Raw genomic sequence first — 18,492 nt, 5'->3', positions numbered from 1 at the left:
CTCAATCTGAACTTGCTAAAGTTACTTCGTGCTCTCCAGTTGCTAAATCGACATTCATTTTCAACCTGATTGTGGCATTCAACATTGCTGGGCACTCCCATCAGCTGGGAACTCCTTTCTCATTTCCTTCGAAGACTTACTCATTCTTTGTCTCTGTTTATCTTTTTTATTTTTATTTTTATTGGCGCTTCCTTTGTAATCATCACTGAATTCTTTTCGTCTATATTTGGGTCTTAGGATTTGAGGTTCCCCATGGTTTCAGCCGTGGTCATCTTCTGTGCTCGCTTTTGCTTACATTCACATGGAGGATTTATAGAACCATCCATTTGGCTCTATATTCTCCATATGGCTCCCAGTTCTCTTCCACTTGGACCTTTCTTCCAACCTCTGGATTCCTTTGTCCAACCGTCTAATATACAGTCTCCTTAGTTCCTCCCATCCCCACCACTCACCCCATGCACCATGGTTAGAGCTATTTTTTAATCTTACCCCAAATAGGATCATTTTCTTCATTTCTTTGCATTCCTTCTTCTTCCTAGTAACACCTTTGCTTACCTAAGCTAAGACTGTAGAAGTCCTGCTCCCTCTGCATATTCCAAATTTGTCACTAAATTCTGTGGCCTGGAACTGCTTAAATAATTGTTTTTTGTTTTTTACTTGCTATCCCTACTTCCCTGCCTTAGTTTAGGTTCCATTTGGCCTCAGTTTATGGAAATAAAATCTAAATGGTCTTTAGCATTGCACTATTTTAATCCTTTAAACTACAGAGCAACTAAAGGGTCTTTCTCAGAAGAAAATCTGATTGTCTTATTCTCTTGCTCAGAAAGCTTCTGATGCTCATCTCCTCTTCATGGTTTTCTGTGACAGGTCTCCTGACTGCCTCACCAGTTTTATCTCCATCACTATTCTGTACCCACTGCATCTTAGTAAGAATTCTCAAGGCTGCTTTGTGTTTCTGAAATATTGTACATGCTGGGTCAGGAGTTTTCTTCATGATGCCTGGAATATATAAGGCATTCAAAAGTGGACTCTATTGTTCTTAATATTTTAATTTTAAATCTTGCTAGTGAGACATTACCCTAAAGATTTTAAATTTAAATCCAAGCTCGTTGAGAGTTTAAACTTTGAAATAATGTTCCAGTGGTTCAGAATAGAGGCAGTCCGAGTTATAGCAAAGCGACAGAATGGCCCTCAGGTGCAAGGCTGAACTTTAAGATGATTAAAATATGTATATCTTGAAAGAAAGAATGAATCCGTCAGAGAGAGGACTGCTCAGCCACGGAAGCACAGAAAGGGAGGCCCAGAGACTGTGCCTAGCCACAGACTATCCAGGGCTGTCTGTCCAGGGAAGAGGTTTATGAAGTGCCAGGACTAGACATTGTGCTTTGTTTGGGCTGAGTGCAGTGGCTTACTCCTGTAATCCTAGCACTTTGGGAGGCTGAGGAGAGCAGACTCCTTGAGCCCAGGTGTTCGAGAGCAGCCTGGGCTTCATGGTGAAACCCCGTCTGTACTAAAAAAACCAAAAAATTGTGGTGTGGTGGCACGTACCTGTAGTCCCAGCTACTCAGGAGGCTGGAGTGGGAGGGTCCCCCGAGCTCAGGAAGTGGGCGACAGAGCTAAGATCCTGTCTCAGAAAAAAAAAAAGTGCTTGTCTGTATCCTAAAGAAGGAGACATCACAATATCAGAGTCTGATCCCTTTATACATCTAACTCTGATTAGTAATTCCCATTTTGTTTGATAAGCAGTTGTCAGATTATGAGTTGGTTTCCCATATCAGGTATTTATAGGGAAATAATGTAAGCCTTCTAGGAAGTAACGTTTCACATTATAAATAAGCCAATGCTTGTTTGGCATTAATTATTTACTGCATCCTGCTGGGCGGCTCTATTCATGCTGTTCCAGGGGTGGAGAATGAAGTGTGACTCTGAACTGGGCCTAAGTGAGGAGAGAGCTTAACACTTGGGCAGGTAAATATTTATTTAATTAGGGGTTTGCATGTTGATTTTATCTTTTAGATTGTGCACTTCCTGAGGAGAGGGATTGCATCTTAGTCCTGCATGACCAGGCCTGTCACAGTGCAGGCAAACTGCAGGAACTCAGATGTTTGAATGAACAAATGGACTCAATTAGCTAAGCAGTCACTCAGTGGAGTGCAGTTTCTTGAAGGACAGGGAACAGGTTTGGGAGAATTCAGAAGTGGGCCCAAGGGATGAAAGAAGTGGTGATTAGCATGAGAATGTGAGCCTAGGACAGGACAGAGGAATGGTGAGGCTTGCCCTCTGGGTGGTTGCTGGGAGAGACAGCATTCCTAAGACTCATGGTCTTCTGATTGGTTGGGTGTGAGGTTGTTGCCTTGTCCATGGAGGAGGCATGGAGAGTGGGAGAAGTGATGTGACATCTGCCCTCCATAAACCTGACCGGCATCCTTTGATCACTGTTCAGAACTTCAAATTAGATGTTGGTGAAGAATTATTTCGGACTTCTATAAAGTCCAATGCTTGATAAGTGCAGAAAGTGTAACTGGGCCCACAAGGCAGTGGGAGCAGTCATTATTCACCTGGGTTTCCAGTCTTGTCAGAGGGACTTGGGCCATTAAGTGGGAGTCCACTGGCAGACATGGGCCCCTGAAGGTGGAGGATGTTCCTGCCTGTTCATGTCCTCCTGTGAAAAACTGACCCAGGCTCAGTTTTCCTCCATGAAGTCTTCCTTCCAACTCACGTAGGCCACTCTCCTCTCAACTCCTCCTAGACTTAATGTTTGTATCATTCACTTCAGCCTGTAAAATATCCTTTGTCAAATCTGTGTATATCTATATACACACACATGCACATATATATGTACACACACACACATATATACACATTATATACAGACTGGGCAAGGAATTCTGCTGCCTATCTATCCATCTATCATCAATCTATCATCTACCTATTTTTCTATTTACCTAGGCTAGCTAGCTATCTGCTGTCTTCCAGTTAGACTGTAAATTACCTAAATTCTAGGGATCACACAGGTTTCTAAGTATTCATTGAATTGAATTTTGTTTTTATTTGTATTAGGACTGTAACGAGATTAAAGGGGAGCGGTTCACTGTTTTGCAAACCAGGCTTTCGGTGAGCAATGTCTCAGCAGAGGACAGAGGGAACTACGCATGTCAAGCCATATTGACACACTCAGGGAAGCAGTACGAGGTTTTAAATGGCATCACTGTGAGCATCAGTAAGTATGCTCATGTATGCCTGTCGCCTTATCTTCTCTTGGCTTTGTGCGAACTGGCTTCTGGCTTTGGGCTTTGAGCAGGAGTGATTCTAGGTCTTGGTTTCCTTGAAGGCTAGCAGGCTGTCAGACCTGCCACTGTTAGAATCAGAAGGTGGGAAGAGTGAGGCAGAAGGGCATGAGCAGCTTAGTTTCCTCTTCTGAACAACAGAACACTCAAAACTCTTGGTTAATTTGTGAAAATTAAATGAGATCATGCACATAGACTAGCTGCTGGGGTGCCTGATGAAACACAGGTATCTAGAAAATGGTAGATGTGATGAACATGACTCTCATTCACCTCAGCCTTCATTGTCGTGAATACTCCTGTGGGCCTTCCAGCTGAGGCCTCCCCTTTCTCGAGTGCTGCAGAGCTCAGAGTTCTGGACATGGTCCTGGGAGATCCTGCTGCTCATGAGACCTGTGTTCTCAGCCCAGAGCAGCCAGCTCTCTTGAACATATGCCTGGAGGTTTGAAAGTAGAACCTTAGGGGAAGAAGAAACCCTAAAAGTAATTTAGCTCAAGCCACTAATTTAATTTTTTTAATTTTCAATTTTTGTGGGTACATAATAGGTGTATATATTTATGTGTATATAATACATACACATAATAGGTGTATATATGTATATATAATATGTGTATATATTACATAATAATAGGTATATTATATATAATAATGGGTATATTATATATTATACACATAATAGGTGTATATATTACATAATATGTGTATATTTATATTTATAATCCATGAACATAGAATATTTTTTCATTTTTTTGTGTCCTCTTCAATTTCTTTCATCAGTGTTTTATAGTTTTCATTATAGAGATCTTTCACTTCTTTGGTTAATTCCTATGTATTTTAATATTTTTGAAACGATCATATGGTTTTATGTGTGGCTATTGTAAATGGGATTACTTGTAAAATATCTTTTCACATTGTTCACTGTTGGCATATAGAAATGCTACTGATTTTTGTATGCTGATTTTGTATCCAGCAACTTCACTGAATTTATTAGTTCTAACAGTTTTCTTGTGGAGTCTTTAGGTTTTCCCAAATGTAAGATCATATCATTTGCCAACAATGATAATTTGAATTCTTCTTTTCTAATTTGGATGCTGTTTATATCTTTCTCTTGTCTGATTTCTCTAGCTAGGACTTCCAGTACTATGTTGAATAACAGTGGTGACAGTGGGCATCCTCATCGTGTTCCAGAACTTAGAGGAAAGACTTTCAGTTTTTCCCCATTCAGTATGATACTAGCTGTGGGTCTGTCACATATGGCTTTTATTACATTGATACATGTTCTTTCTACTTCCAGTTTTTTTGAGGGTTTTTATCATGACCTGTTGAATTTTATCAAATGCTTTTTCAGCATCAATTGCAATGATCATATGGTTTTTAGCCTTTATTCTGCTGATACGATGTATTACATTGATTGATTTGCAAATGTTAAACCATCCTTGTATCCCAGGGATAAATCCCATTTGGTCATGATGAATGATCTTTCTAAAATATTGTTGAATTCTCTTTGCTAGTACTTTGTTGAGGATTTTTGCATCAATATTCATCAGAGATACTTGCCTATAGTTTTCTCTCTCTTTTTTTTTTGATGTGTCTTTTTCTGGTTTTGGTATCAGGGTAATAACTGGCCTCATAGGATGAATTTGGTAGTATCTTCTCATCCTCTATTTTTTTGAATAGTTTGAGTAGGATTGGTATTAGTTCTTCTTTAAATGTTTGTTAGAATTCAGTGGTGAAGCCATCAAATCCCAGACTTTTCTTTAATAAAGAGATTTCTTTCTCTTTAATAAAGATATTTTATTAAAATTTCTATATTGTTACTTGTTATCGGTCTGTTTAGGTTTTGGATTTCTTCCTGGCTCAATCTTGGTAGGTTGTATTTGTCTAGGAATTTGCCCATTTCTTCTAGATTTTCCAATTCATTGGCATAGAGTTGCTCATAGTAGCCATTAATAATCTTTTGGATTTCTGCAATATCAATTGTAATGTCTCCTTATTCATTTCTGATCTTAGTTATTTGTATCTCCTCTCTTTTTTTCTTAGCCTGGCTAAAGGTTTGTCAATTTTGTTTCCCTTTTCAAAGAACCAACTTTTTGTTTCACTGATCTTCTGTGTTTTTTTCATTTCAATTTCATTTATTTCTTCTACTAATTTTGGGCCTGGTTTGCTCTTGTTTTTCTAGTTCTTTGAGATACATCATTAGATTGTTTGTTCGAAGTTTTTCCTCTTTTTTGATGTAGACACTTATAGCTATAAACTTTTCTCTGAGTACTGCTTTTGCTGTATCCCATATGTTTTAGTATGTTGTGTTTCCATTATTTGTTTCAAGAAATGTTTCAATTTCCTTCTTAATTTCTTCATTGACCCACTGGTCATTCGGAAGCATACTGTTTGATTTCCATCAAACATTTGTATAGTTTCCAAAATTCCTCTCGTTATTGATTTCTAGTTTTATTCCATTGTGGTCAGAGAAGATGCTTGATATTATTCCAATTTTTTCAGTGTATTAAGACTTGTTTTGTGACCCAACATATGGTCTGTCCTTGCGAATGATCCATGTGCTGAGGAAAAGAATATGTATTCTACAGCCATTGGATGAAATGTTCTGTAAATGGATCTATTAGATCCATTTGGTCTATAGTGCAGATTAAGTCAGATGTTTCTTTGTTGATTTTCTGTCTGGAAGATCTGTCCAATGCTGAAAGTGGGATATTGAAGTCTCCAGCTATTATTGTATTGGAGCCTATCTCTCTCTTTAGCTCCAATAATATTTGTTTTTGTATCTGGGTGCTTCAGTGTTGGGTGTTATATCCTCTTGCTGAATTGACCTTTTTATCATTACATAGTGACTTGCTTTGTCTTTTTTTATAGTTTTTGTCTTGAAATCTATTTTCTCTAAGCATAGCTACTCCTGCTCTTTTTTTTGTTTTTGATTGTCATGGAATATCTTTTTCCATCCCTTTATTTTCAGTCTATGTGTGTCTTTATAGGTGAAGTGTGGAAACAATCAATGGGTCTTGTTTTTTCATTCATTCAGCCATTCTATGTCTCTTTATTGGAGAGTTTAGTCCATTTACGTTAATGTTATTATTGATAGGTAGAACTTACTACTGTCATTTTGTTATTTGTTTTCTGCTTGTTTTGTGGTCTTCTCTTCCTCCTTTCTTTCCTTCCTGTCTTTTGTTAGTGAAAGTGATTTTGTCTGGTGATATGATTTGGTTTCTTGCTTTTTATTTTTTTATGACTCTATTGTGTTTTTCCTGGTTTGAGGTTTCCACGAGGCTTGAAAATACTATCTTATAACCCATTATTTTAACCTGATAACAACTTAATATTGTTTGCATAAACAAACAAGCAAAAAGAAAACTAATAAAAATTCTACACCTTAACTTTGTTCCCCTGCTTTTCAACTTTTTGTTGCTTCTATTTATATCTTGTACTCACCACACCTTGAAAAGTTGTTGTAGTTATTATTTTTGATTGGTTCATCATTCAGTCTTTCTAGGATAAGAACAGTTTCACACCACAGTTACAGTGTTAAAATATTCTGTGTTTTTCTGTGTACTTATTATAACCAGTGAGTTTTGTACCTTTGGGTGATTACTTATTGCTCATTAATGTCCTTTTCTTTCTGATTGAAGTGCTACCTTCAACATTTCTTGTAGGACAGGTCAGTATATGAAATCCTTCAGCTTTCATTTGTCTGGGAAAGTCTATTTCTTCTTCATGTTTGAAGGTTATTTTTGTGGATATACTATTCTAGGGTAAACGTTTTTAAAATGTGTCATGCCACTCTCTCCTGGCCTATAAGGTTTCCACTGAAAAGTCTGCTGCTAGATGTGTTGCAGCTCTATTGTATGTTATTTGTTCCTTTTCTCTTGCTGCTTTTAGAACCCTTTCTTTATCCTTGACCTTTGGGAGTGTGATTATTAAATGCCTTGAGGTAGTCTCCTTTGGATTAAATCTGCTGGGTGTTCTATAACCTTCTTGTATTTGGGGACTGATATCTTTCTCTAGGTTTAGGAAGTTCTCTGTTATCCCTTTGAATAAACTTTCTACTCTTTTCTGTTTCTCTACCTCCTCTTTAAGGCCAATAACTTTTAGATTTGCCCTTTTGAGGCTATCTTCTAGATTCTGTATGCAATGCTTCATTGTTTTTTATTCTTTTTTCTTTTGTCTCCTTTGACTGTGTATTTTCAGATAGCCTGTCTTCCAGCCTGCTAATTCTTTCTTCTGCTTGATAAATTCCTCTATTAAAGGACTCTGATGCATTCTTCAATATGCCAATTGCGTTTTTTCATTTCCAGAATTTCTGCTTGATTTAAAAAACCTTATTTCAATCTCCTTGTTAAATTTATCTGATAGAATTCTGAATTCCTTTTCTATGTTATCTTGAATTTCTTTGCATTTCCTCAACACAGCTATTTTGAATTCTCTGACTGAAACATCACATATCTCTGTTCCTCCAGGACTGGCCCTTGGTGCCTTATTTAATTCATTTGAGGAGGTCATGTTTTCCTGGATGGCGTTGATGCTAGTAGATGTTCTTCAGTGTCTGGGCATTTAAAAGTTAGGTATTTATTGTAGTCTTCACTCTCTGGACTTATTTGTACTTTTCCTTCTTGGGAAGGCCTTCCAAAGGATTTGAGTGTTTGGATCGAAGCTGTATCTGCTTTAGGGGGCACCCTAGCCCAGTAATGCTGTGGTTCTTGCAGACCTGTAGAGGTACCACCTTGATGATCTTGGACAATATCTGGGAGAATTCTCTGGATATCAGGCAGAGACTTGTTTTCTTCCCTTACTTTCTCCCAAACAAACAGAGTCTGTCTGTCTGTTCTGAGCCACCTAAAGCTGACGGTGGAGTGACACAGGCACCGCTTTGGCCACGACCACTATGACTGCTGGGTCAGACCTGAAGCCAGCACAGTGCTGGGTCTTGCCTGCTTTACCCACTCCCTGGCTACTGCTTATGTTTGCTTTAGACCTTCGTGCTCTGCAATCAGCTGGTGGCAAAGCCAGCCAGGCCTGTGTCCCTCCCATCACGGCTGATTGCCACTGGTGAGGTCTTTCAGGCCCTGAGTGGATCCAGAAGTGCCGTCTAGGAGTGAGGGATTAGAGTAAACAAACCTTAGAAGTCTGCCAAGTGTTTTTTTGTACTGCAGCTGAGCTGGCAGTCAAACCACAAGACGTAGTCCTTCCCACTCTTCCCTCCCCTTTCCAAAGGCAGACGAGCCTCACCATCCATAGCCACTGCCACAGCCGGCCACAAGGAGTACTGCCAGACTACCGCAGATTTTCCCTTAAGGCCCAAGAGCTCTTAAGTCAGCTTGTGGTGAATGCTGCCTTCCTGGGACTCACTCTTCAGGGCACTGGGCTCCCTTCTGGCCCAGGGCATGTGCAGAAGTGCCATCCAAGATTCAAGTCCCAGAATCAGGGACCTCAAGAGCCTGCTTCATGACCTACCCTCCCCTGTGACTATGCTAGTACCTAAAGTGCAAGACAGACTTTTCCTTCTGCTTTTCTCAAGCAAAAGGAGTTTTTCACTATAATCACTGCAGCTGGTAATGTGCTGAGTCTCATCTGAGGCCAGCAAGTTTCAGACGCTCACCCAAAGCATTCAATGTAGTATCTGGATAATTGCTACTGATTATTCATGGCACAAGGGCTCTTAAGTTAGCAGGTGATGAATGCTGCAAGGACTGAATCCTTTCCGTCAAGGCAGCGGGTCCCCTTCTGGCCCATGGTATGTTTGTAAATGTTATCTGGGAGCCCTGGAACAGGCCTCATGACTCTGATCATTGTCCTCTCTTGCTGTGGCTGAGCTGGTATCCAAGATGCAAGATGAAGTCCTCTCCACTCTTTCCTCTCCTCTCCTTAAGCAGAAGGAAAGCGTCTGTTTTAGAGCTGTAAGGTGTGCAGTCTGGGGTGATAAAGAGGGGTGATGCCCACACTCCCTTGGCTGCCCTAGATGGGAATACTGAGGTATATTGCATGTCCCACTCCAGTCCACCGTCTCTGGGCAGCACTAGGACTCACCTAAGAATTGCAGTCCCTGTGGCCCAGACTGCCTCTCAAGTTTACTTAGAGACCCACAGCACTTTAGCCTGTGGTGGTAAGATTTACAGGAACTCAAGTTCTGATCACTTGGATTAGCAATTCCCTCTGTCTAGGGCTGGTTTAAATGTTCCCTCCATGAGCCGGTGGCAGCTGAGTTTGGTCCGGTTTTCCTTTCTGTTCTAACAAGACAGCATTGAGTTCAGTGCCTCACAATTGCGGTGTTCTTTCTCCTCCAGCAACCAGAGACACTCTCAATACCATGCCGCCAATATCGGGGGTTGGCGAGAGTGGCATTGGCGATTGAGGACCGTTTTTTCTATCTCATTAGTGTCCTTTTCTGTGATACAGATTTAAAACCAGATACTATAAGTGATTTTTGATTCTTATGAAGGTGTTTCTTCTGTGTAGATGGTTGTTAACTTGGTGTCCTTGTAGGGGAGACAATTGGCGGATTCTTCTATTCTGCCATCTTGCCCCACATTCTCTCCCCAAGCTGTACATTTTACAGAGTTCCAGGAGATGAGCAACTTATTGAAGGTCACAAAGCTGGTTATTGTCAGAAACAGAGCCAGAGCTCTGGCATTCAATGCCCAGGCCAGCACTGGTTTTTCCAAACACACTGGACAAGGAGTTCCTGCTGTGGTGGCTTTTGTTCTTTCTTTAGTAGAAAGTTGTTTTCTATATTTACTCATCCAGATGAGAAGAACTAAAGGCTGGATACTTCTTTGATGTAGACCTTCCTATTTGTCACTAGTTTCCATCACACTTCAGAGTACTGGGGGAGACTGAGCTATTTCTGGATGGTGTGGATCCCTAGGGGGATCTGGTCAGCATGGGTGGCTCCCTGCTGCCTATGCAGGACAGTGCCCTTTACTCTGTACAGTCCAGTGTCTCCCTGCATTCCAGCTGTTCTTCTAGAGAGCCCGTTCTAGTCCTCCTAGGTTCTTTACAGCAACTGCTCATTTGATCTAAATATTTTTGGGTGGTTTTCAGTTTTAATTGTTCATGCTAAAAGCACAGTCATTAAGAAAATTAATTGTACAAGGTTTTTTTGATTTTCATGCTCTTGGGTTTTCTGCTGACCATTATCTCTCTGAAATAAAGCACCTGCCTCATCTTGTTCACAGTTGAATCCCTGGCACTGAGCCCAGTGCCTGGCCTAGACTAGGCACAGATCTATTTATTAAGCAAATGATTGACTACTATAATGCATTAATTTTACATTGGTAACTGAGGGGAAATTTTGTAAGGTGAAATTGCTCAGGTAAAATGAAGAATCCCTTAAGAAGTAAATGGGTTCAGTAGTCACTACTTCATGTTCAATAAACATTTATTTATGATCTGTTATATGCCAGTATTATGGAAGGTCCTGATAATTCAAAAGTGAAAAGCATTGTTTCTTCTACTATGAAACTGTCAGACTGGTGGTGATGGGGAATCTTTGGGGTTAAATGGATCATTTTAACATCATGTGCTAAGGGTAGAGTCACAGACAGTGTTTGCGGAGCAGGAAAAGAATAAGAAGAGTCCATGGGTGGCAAGCAAATGGTCTGGGAAGGCTTCCAAGAGGAAAGGAGTTCTCAGCTGAATTTTGAAGAATGAATAGGATTCACAAAAGGAAAGGAGGGTGAAGAGGGGTCTCTAGGCAGAGAGAACAGAGGGAACAGTATAGGACAAAGCATGGAAGTGTTAAGCATTATGTTTATGTTGGATCTAAAACGACTTTCATTAGAGCCTATGTGAGTATGGGGTGGGGAGGGTGGGAGCTGAGGCCATGGAGTTAAGCAGGGGCAAGGTCCAGGGGACTGTTTATGCATAGGCTTTACCATGCAGCCACTGAAGGGCCCTGGGATGGTGCAAATGCAGAGTCATTGGGCTGCATTTGTGATGGGAGACGTCAGTATTGGGATGGTTTGAAGCCAGAGTTGAAGAGGGCCTGGCAGCTTGGAGACCACTTAGGAGGCTGATAAAATATCCAAAAGAGCTCTGATAGTCTCAACTTGGGAAGAGGCCGTGGGGGAGCTCTTCTTCAAGCAATCATTTAAGAACTTTTTGCTGAGTACTGAACAAAGCTAGGTTCTGTGCCAGGCAGAGAGAACATGGTGGTGAAGAAAACAGCCACCACCACTGCTCTGATGAAGCTTGAAGGCTGAAAGGAAGGAAGGCAGAGAATAATCAGATAATTCACTAGTAAGATGTGTAATTATAGGGAAGATGAAAGCAGTGAAGGAAAGGAAAAATCTGAGATCAAACAGGCCAGGGCCTGGTGAGAAGGCAGTGGCTTAGGGAAAGCTTTCTAATAGTGATGCTGATGGTCAGGAAGCATTATGTGGATGATGGAGTTGGGAGATTTTTTCCAGACTGAGGAAGCAGCAAATGTGAAGACCCTGGCACAAGGGGGAACTTGGAGTATCTGAAGAGTAGAAAGCAGGGCTAGAGTGATCCTGAATGAGAGAAATTATGGTAGGTGATGAGGTTGGGTAAGTAGTCGGGGGCCAAGATCAAGTAGGAACCAGCAATTCAGAGTAAGTAGTATGAATTTTATTCTAAGAACAATGACAAGCAGCCAGATAGATTGAAAGCAGGAGAGTAGCATGAGTTGATTTTCATTTCTGAAACAGCAGACTGGCTGCTGTGCACAGAATGATCCATTCCAGGGTGGATCAGAAGTGCAGGTGCAGAAGTGCAGGTAAGGCATGAAGGCGCAGGTAACATGATGTCATTGAAGGTGGAGAGATGTGGATGAGTTCAAGACACCTTAAGAGATAAAACCCACAGATTTAGTGTTGGACTGAATATGGGGAGAAATATGGCAAGGTCAAAAAAGTTAACCAGGCTTTTTGACATGCACTATTGACTGGATGGTGATGCTATTCAGGGAAATAAAAGGGCTCTGGAGGAAAACCAGATTTAGGAGTGAGATCATGAGTTTGGTCATTGCTACATTGAGTATGAGGTGCGTTTGGATGGTGGAGGTCCAGAGTAGGTCATGGCCTGTATGCGCGTGGAGCTTAGGGGAAGGACTGGAGACATGACCTTCAAAGTCATTGGCCTTGAAATGATATTTGAAGAAGTGGGTGTGAATGAGATTGCTTAGGAAAATAATGGAAAATAGAAGGTTTAGAAGTGAAAAAAAAGACAGACTGAGAAATGAGGAGGTAAAAGTTGAATTTGGTGATTGATAAGTTGAAGAAGGTGAAAGAAAAGCTGTTGCCCAGAATGGCTTCTGGATTTTGCATGTGTGTGATCTAGTGGGTGATGATATATTAACTAGCTGGGGATAACTTTTGTTTGGGACATGCTGCATTTAAATAGTTTGTGAAATGCGCAATTATTATTGCCATTATAAAAGATATGTATTTTTGCATTTTTCTTAGCTCCTGTCTTACAACTTTTCCATATCCCACCCCAAATATATAGGAGGAATAATGGAACTAAGTAGATGATTGCTAAATTTTCGCAGACAAATGGGAGAGGGAAGAAGTAGAGAAAGACTCAGGGGCAGGGAGTCCAGGGAGTCAATACAGGGAAATAATGCTAAAGTTTGGTGGTAGGATGAAAGAGTTAGAAGAACAGTAGAAGAGGATGGGATATAGAAGAATATGGAAATGCAGAGTTGGTGGAGGAAGAGCAAAACTGAAGATATGATGAACCCTCACGGATCCCTCACCCAACTTTGACAATTATCAACTTCTGGTTAGACTTTTTTCATCTTTACCTCTACCCACTCCCACCAGTTCCCCAGATTATTTTAAAGTAATTCAAAAACATGATATTATGTATTTTTCCATCTATATAACATTCTTAAAAGGACAAAACTATAGAAATAGGAAACAGATTAATGGTTGCCATGGAACAGGAACTGCATGAGGGAGTTTTTTGAAGGTAAAACAAGAGGGTTACTATTTCTCTCAAGCTAAGCCAGGCCTTTGCTTATAGCCACTGCCTGCAAAGTGTTTTTGGATTATTAAGTATTGAGATTTTATTATAATAGCTTATTAGTTTATATTATAAACAATATAGTTTATGGTTTATACCAAAATATAATGGCCAAAGTGAACTCTCTTGATAGCTCAGCTTCTAGCTTATTATTTTTTCTTTTTTGGCAATTCAGTTACTTCTGGTTGAAAATGTGTATTTATGGAGTGGGATTTTGACCAGAGCTTATTGATGGTCTGCTCTGTTGGGCTTCATGCTATTACATCAAAGTACTTGGGAATGTATCATACGTGATTCTAATGCGATTTCCTGTGGGTATGATTTCTTAGCAGAAAGAGCTGGATATGGAGGAAGTGTCCCTAAAATCATTTATCCAAAAAATAATTCAATCGAAGTACAGCTTGGTGAGTAAAATCATTGAAGCCATTGAAATCACCAGGGGAAGAGCTCATTATGTTTGCATATTCTGGTGAATATTTTGAATGTTAAGGATGAAGATAAATCCCATACACACCCAGTTTCCAGCTTTGGATATACTTGAGCTCATGGGGAGAGGAATCAAAATAAAACACCAGATAGCTGAAGCATGGAAAAGTTGTGGTAGCAGAGAAGTCTGGCAATGAGGACTATGGGCCCAAAATGATTATTATAAATCTGTTTATGCAAAGGCAATGAAAATGCAAATAATTCTTCAGACAATACGTAATATAATATAAAACTACTATTAAATAATGTTGATCAGGAGTTCTGGATTATATTACCTCACAATGCAAGGTATATTAAAGGAATGAAAAAAATTATGACGTTATATTCCTTAATCTACATGGAAAAGGATCAATAAGCATTGCCTCAATTTGTGATCTAAGTAGATAAAAAGGCATCAAATTATTTTTTTAAATTAAAAAATAATCACTAGTGGCTAGGCACAGTGGCTCAAGCCTGTAATCCCAGCACTTTGGGAGGCCGAGGCAGGCAGATCATGAGGTCAGGAGATTGAGACCATCCTGGCTAACACGGTGAAACCCCGTCTCCACTAAAAAATACAAAAAATTAGCCAGACATGGTGGCGGGCACCTGTAGTCCCAGCTACTTGGGAGGCTGAGGCAGGAGAACGGCTTGAACCCAGGAGGCGGAGCTTGCCATGAGCCAAGATCATGCCACTGCACTCCAGCGGCGACAGAGCGAGACTCCGTTTCAAAAAATAAAAAAATAAAAAAAAAATCGCTAGTAAAATAAATATGTTGTATTACATCTGAAGAAAAAGCAAATTAGACAAAAATCTCAACATCTCACAAAATAGAGTTTTATGTGTCAATAGTAGTGTATCAAAATATGTAATGCTAAAAGTCTCAGAAATACAATACAATAAAACAACACAATTGTTTCAGTTGTAGGGGGAGATTTTAGCATACTCTTGCTTTGAGAAATTTACTAGGAAAGTAAGAGTCTACATGGTTCGAGGAATATAGTAAAAGTAATGTGTCTAATACATAGATCACTCTCAGAAACATCTATGAAAAACCCAGAGTCCAAAAGAGGAAATTGTACAGATCACGGGGTATAATCACGATATAGTAAATGTAAAAATTTATATCTAAACCAAAACAATAAAATAATCACACTCATTAAGTATGTGAAGTGATGGATTTGTTAATTAGCTTGATTTAATTATTCTACAATATAAACATGTAGCAAAACATCACATTGTACCCATAAATATATGTAATTATTAGTCAATTAAAACTAAAAAAAATTTTAAAAAGTAAACAACAAAAAATAATCTCTTAATTATTTGCATTTTTGATTAGAGAGCCAAAGCCATAGTTAAAGAATATTTAGAAAATAATGATGGCGAGAATACTTCATATCAAATTTCATGGCATATGACCAACTCTAAACAAGCTTATATCTTTAAATAACATTATTATTAATAAGTGTGGAAATAATTAAAATATACAACTAACCATCTGACTCTATAAAAAGACCAACTAAACAACAAGAATAAAAGTAGAAAATAATGAATTTATTAAAGGAAAATAAACTAATAGAATCTGTCCCAGAGTTGGTTAAGGGCAGAAGAGTTGAGGTGGGGATTGGGGAGAAAGATAAACTTCCAGCAAATCTAATCCCCTAAGTGCAGAGACACCCAAATATAAAAAAATTAGAAATATGGGAAAGCTTATATAAAACAACAAATGGTAAGAGATAAAAGCTGTTTAAATGCCTCTAGGCCCATATGTTTTTAGGATAATTCTTTTAAACTTTTAAGGAAATAATAATACCTATAATAAAGGATAATTGTCTACACATTACTCATTATGTGAATAGTCTTAAAAGACAAATTTGGCTGTTTTATCTCTCTTAATTGATTTTCTTCCTCTACTCCTGTCTTTGGAAATTCTAGCCAGTGTATTTAAAAGGCAAGAGAAGGAGTTTTGGAAGTCTTGGAGGGAGGAAGATAAACATAATTTTTAAAACATGATCTACTGGTTTCTACTTAGAAATTTTAAGAAAATTAAGTAAAAAACTATAATCACTAGCATTTTCTTATTAGTTATTTTAATACAAAATAAACATTCACAGCTAATAGCATGTTTACATGCTTGAAATAGCATATATTATGTAATCAGGGAAAATGGCATTCACAATTGCAATACAAGAAATAAAATAGTAAGGAACAACTGAGCGAGAAATTAGGAAGACTTGCCTACCTGATTAAAAATGCAGCATTTTATCATTTTATAGATGGAACATAAAAGAATACGTGTTTCAGTGAAATTTCAAAAGATGTTCCTACATAGAAACACTCAGTATTAAAAATGTTATTTCTCCTAGATTAATATACCAGTTTAATATAATATCAGTTAAATTACCGAATATCCTAAAACTTGTCAAAACGTTTCTAAAATTTCTGTCAAAAATGCTCGAAACAGCCAAGAAAAAATTGAATAGAAGAAAAAAGAGCCATTTCCTTGTAGGTATTAAAATATATTATAAAGATAGAGATTATTAGTATGTCAACAAAATTGCTGACTAGGGGTTCTTAGCACTAATTTCCCTACAAAAGGGCCAAAATATAAAATAAATAGCTACATTTTGACTAGCATGTCTGAAGGAGGGCGCTGGAGTGCAGCATAAAAATGATGGAATCCCTGTGGAGCACAGAAACCCAGGATGGCAGCGTAGAGAGGGGAGGAAATCACCCTTTCTCTGTCACTCTGTTTCCCTCACCAAGATTGACTTGGAGCCAAGAGAAACTTCTCCTTGCAGGGAAAAGGTAAGCAGAAGGCCCCTGCAACCTTCATTATTACCACAGACACCTGCAGTTCTTGCTACAGAAGAAAGTTGCAGTCCTCACAGGTCCTGAGCCCAGTTTGGGGAGCAGCCTGGAGTTCTCATGGCTATATTGCTCCAGTGCAGGAAACTACCTTGTGCATACCCTTAACCCCTATGACCCACGCTGCTACGTCGTGGCACTATCTTGGAATTATAGCTACTGCTAGAGTGAGTCCTGTTCTGGGGGCCAGTAGCCACTGCATCCCTCCATCCCCAATGCTTTCCCGTCATTCCACCATGTTCATACAGGTGGCTACAACTCCACAAGCCTGGTTACTTAGAGTATGGGCCCTGTGAAATTACTGTGATCCTGGTGCCCAAACACACATGGTGCCCTGCTTCCTGTGTGGACAGGCAGTCCTGCACAACTGGGGAAGCTTCCCCTAGCCAGCAGACCTACTCTGCTCACCCTCATACCCATGAGGGTGTACATACTCACCCTCAGCCTGAGAACCAGCCCAGTAGCCCTGCACCTGGCAAGACCACACCCCTTTTCCATTGGACCTACTGTGTGTGCACACACACACCCTTGGCCTGAGAACCAAACTGGTAGCCCAGCACCCTGCAAAGCCATGCCACTGCCAGTACAAACTCCTGTAGCCTAGGTCACTGAGACACTCAGAGATATTGCAGATGTGGATTGTAGCTGAAGAAATTGCATGAAGACTACACTTCTGTCTCTATCTAGAACCAAAGCCAACATACCCTATCCAACTGATATGCTAGGATGCATCTACAGAAAAAGTCTTTCTCTAATAAAGCTACTTCATAAAATTAGAAGAGGTGACTGTTGCATCAGATGTGCAGCTATCAACATAAGGACACAAGAAACATGAAAAAACAGGAAACATGATACCTCAAAGGAGTCCAATAATTCTCCAGTAACAAACCTCAAAGAAAATAAGATTTACTAAATGCCTGAAAAGGAATCCAAAATAATGATCTAAGGAAACCCAGCTAGATACAAGAGAATACAAGCAAATAATTTAATGAAATCAGAAAAACAATTTATGATCTGAATAAGAAATTCAACAGATAAATATTATAAAAAAGAACCAAAGAGAATTCTGAGCTTAAGAATTCAATGAATGAAATAAATGCAACTGAGAATTCAACAATGGAATTCAACAATCTAGTGATCATTATATAATGACCTTCTTTGTCTCTTCTTACAATTTTTAACTTGAAGTCTATTTTATCTGATGTAAGTGTAGCTACTCCTGCTTGCTTTTGTTTTCCATTTGCACGGAATATCTTTTTTTCATCTCTTCACTTTCCATGTATATGTATCCTTACCGGACCTACTGTGAGTCAGTGAGTAAAGTGAGTCTCTTTTAGGCAGCACATACATAGTTGGTTCTTGTTTTTTTCTTTTAATCCATTTTGCCACTATATGTCTTTGAATTAGAGAATTTAATCCATTTACATTCAAGATTATTATTGATTGGTAAGAACATGACTCCTGACATTTTGTGAATTGTGTTCTGGTTGTTTTGCAGATCCTTTGTTTCTTTCTTTCTCTCTTGTTTACTTTTGTGGTTTGGTGGTTTTCTGTAGTCCTAAGCTTTGATTCCTTTCTCTTTTTATTTGTGTATCTGCTGCAATTTCTATCATTGTGGCTACCATGAGGCTAACATAAAGACTTTTATAGTTATAATAGACTGTTTTAATCTGATTACAATTTAACTTTGGTCACATAAAAATACTCTAGACTTTTATCCTCCCCCTAACAGTTTATACTTTTGTTGCCTTAATTCACATCATTATACATTGTGTGTTCTTTAATAACCAATTGTGTCTGTAGTTATTTTTGACCATTTTGACCTTTAAACTTATTACTAGAGGCTTGAAAGATTTACATAGCACCATTTCAGAATTG

The 18,492-nt window shown here is 39.0% G+C and overlaps 1 protein-coding gene across 4 annotated transcripts in view; it reads left to right on the top strand.

Annotated features, from left to right (window-relative positions):
- The window catches only part of IL1RL2 (interleukin 1 receptor like 2), a 52,194-nt gene that overhangs the window by 11,320 nt on the left and 22,382 nt on the right, over positions 1-18,492 (top strand). For 2 of the 4 annotated variants that reach the window (XM_003274875.3, XM_003274876.3), the window contains exons 5-6: positions 3,061-3,220; positions 13,607-13,681. In XM_003274875.3, coding sequence (XP_003274923.1) covers positions 3,061-3,220; positions 13,607-13,681 — 235 coding nt within the window. The remainder of the gene's footprint in view (positions 1-3,060; positions 3,221-13,606; positions 13,682-18,492) is intronic. The other 2 variants (XM_012512465.2, XM_030827595.1) reach the window with 2 other exon arrangements.

Source organism: Nomascus leucogenys, chromosome 14, assembly GCF_006542625.1.
Source record: "Nomascus leucogenys isolate Asia chromosome 14, Asia_NLE_v1, whole genome shotgun sequence".
In the NCBI taxonomy this organism is placed as follows: domain Eukaryota; kingdom Metazoa; phylum Chordata; class Mammalia; order Primates; family Hylobatidae; genus Nomascus; species Nomascus leucogenys.
The sequence above is the reverse complement of the archived record's forward strand: the minus strand, read 5'-3'. Positions and strand labels throughout refer to the sequence as shown.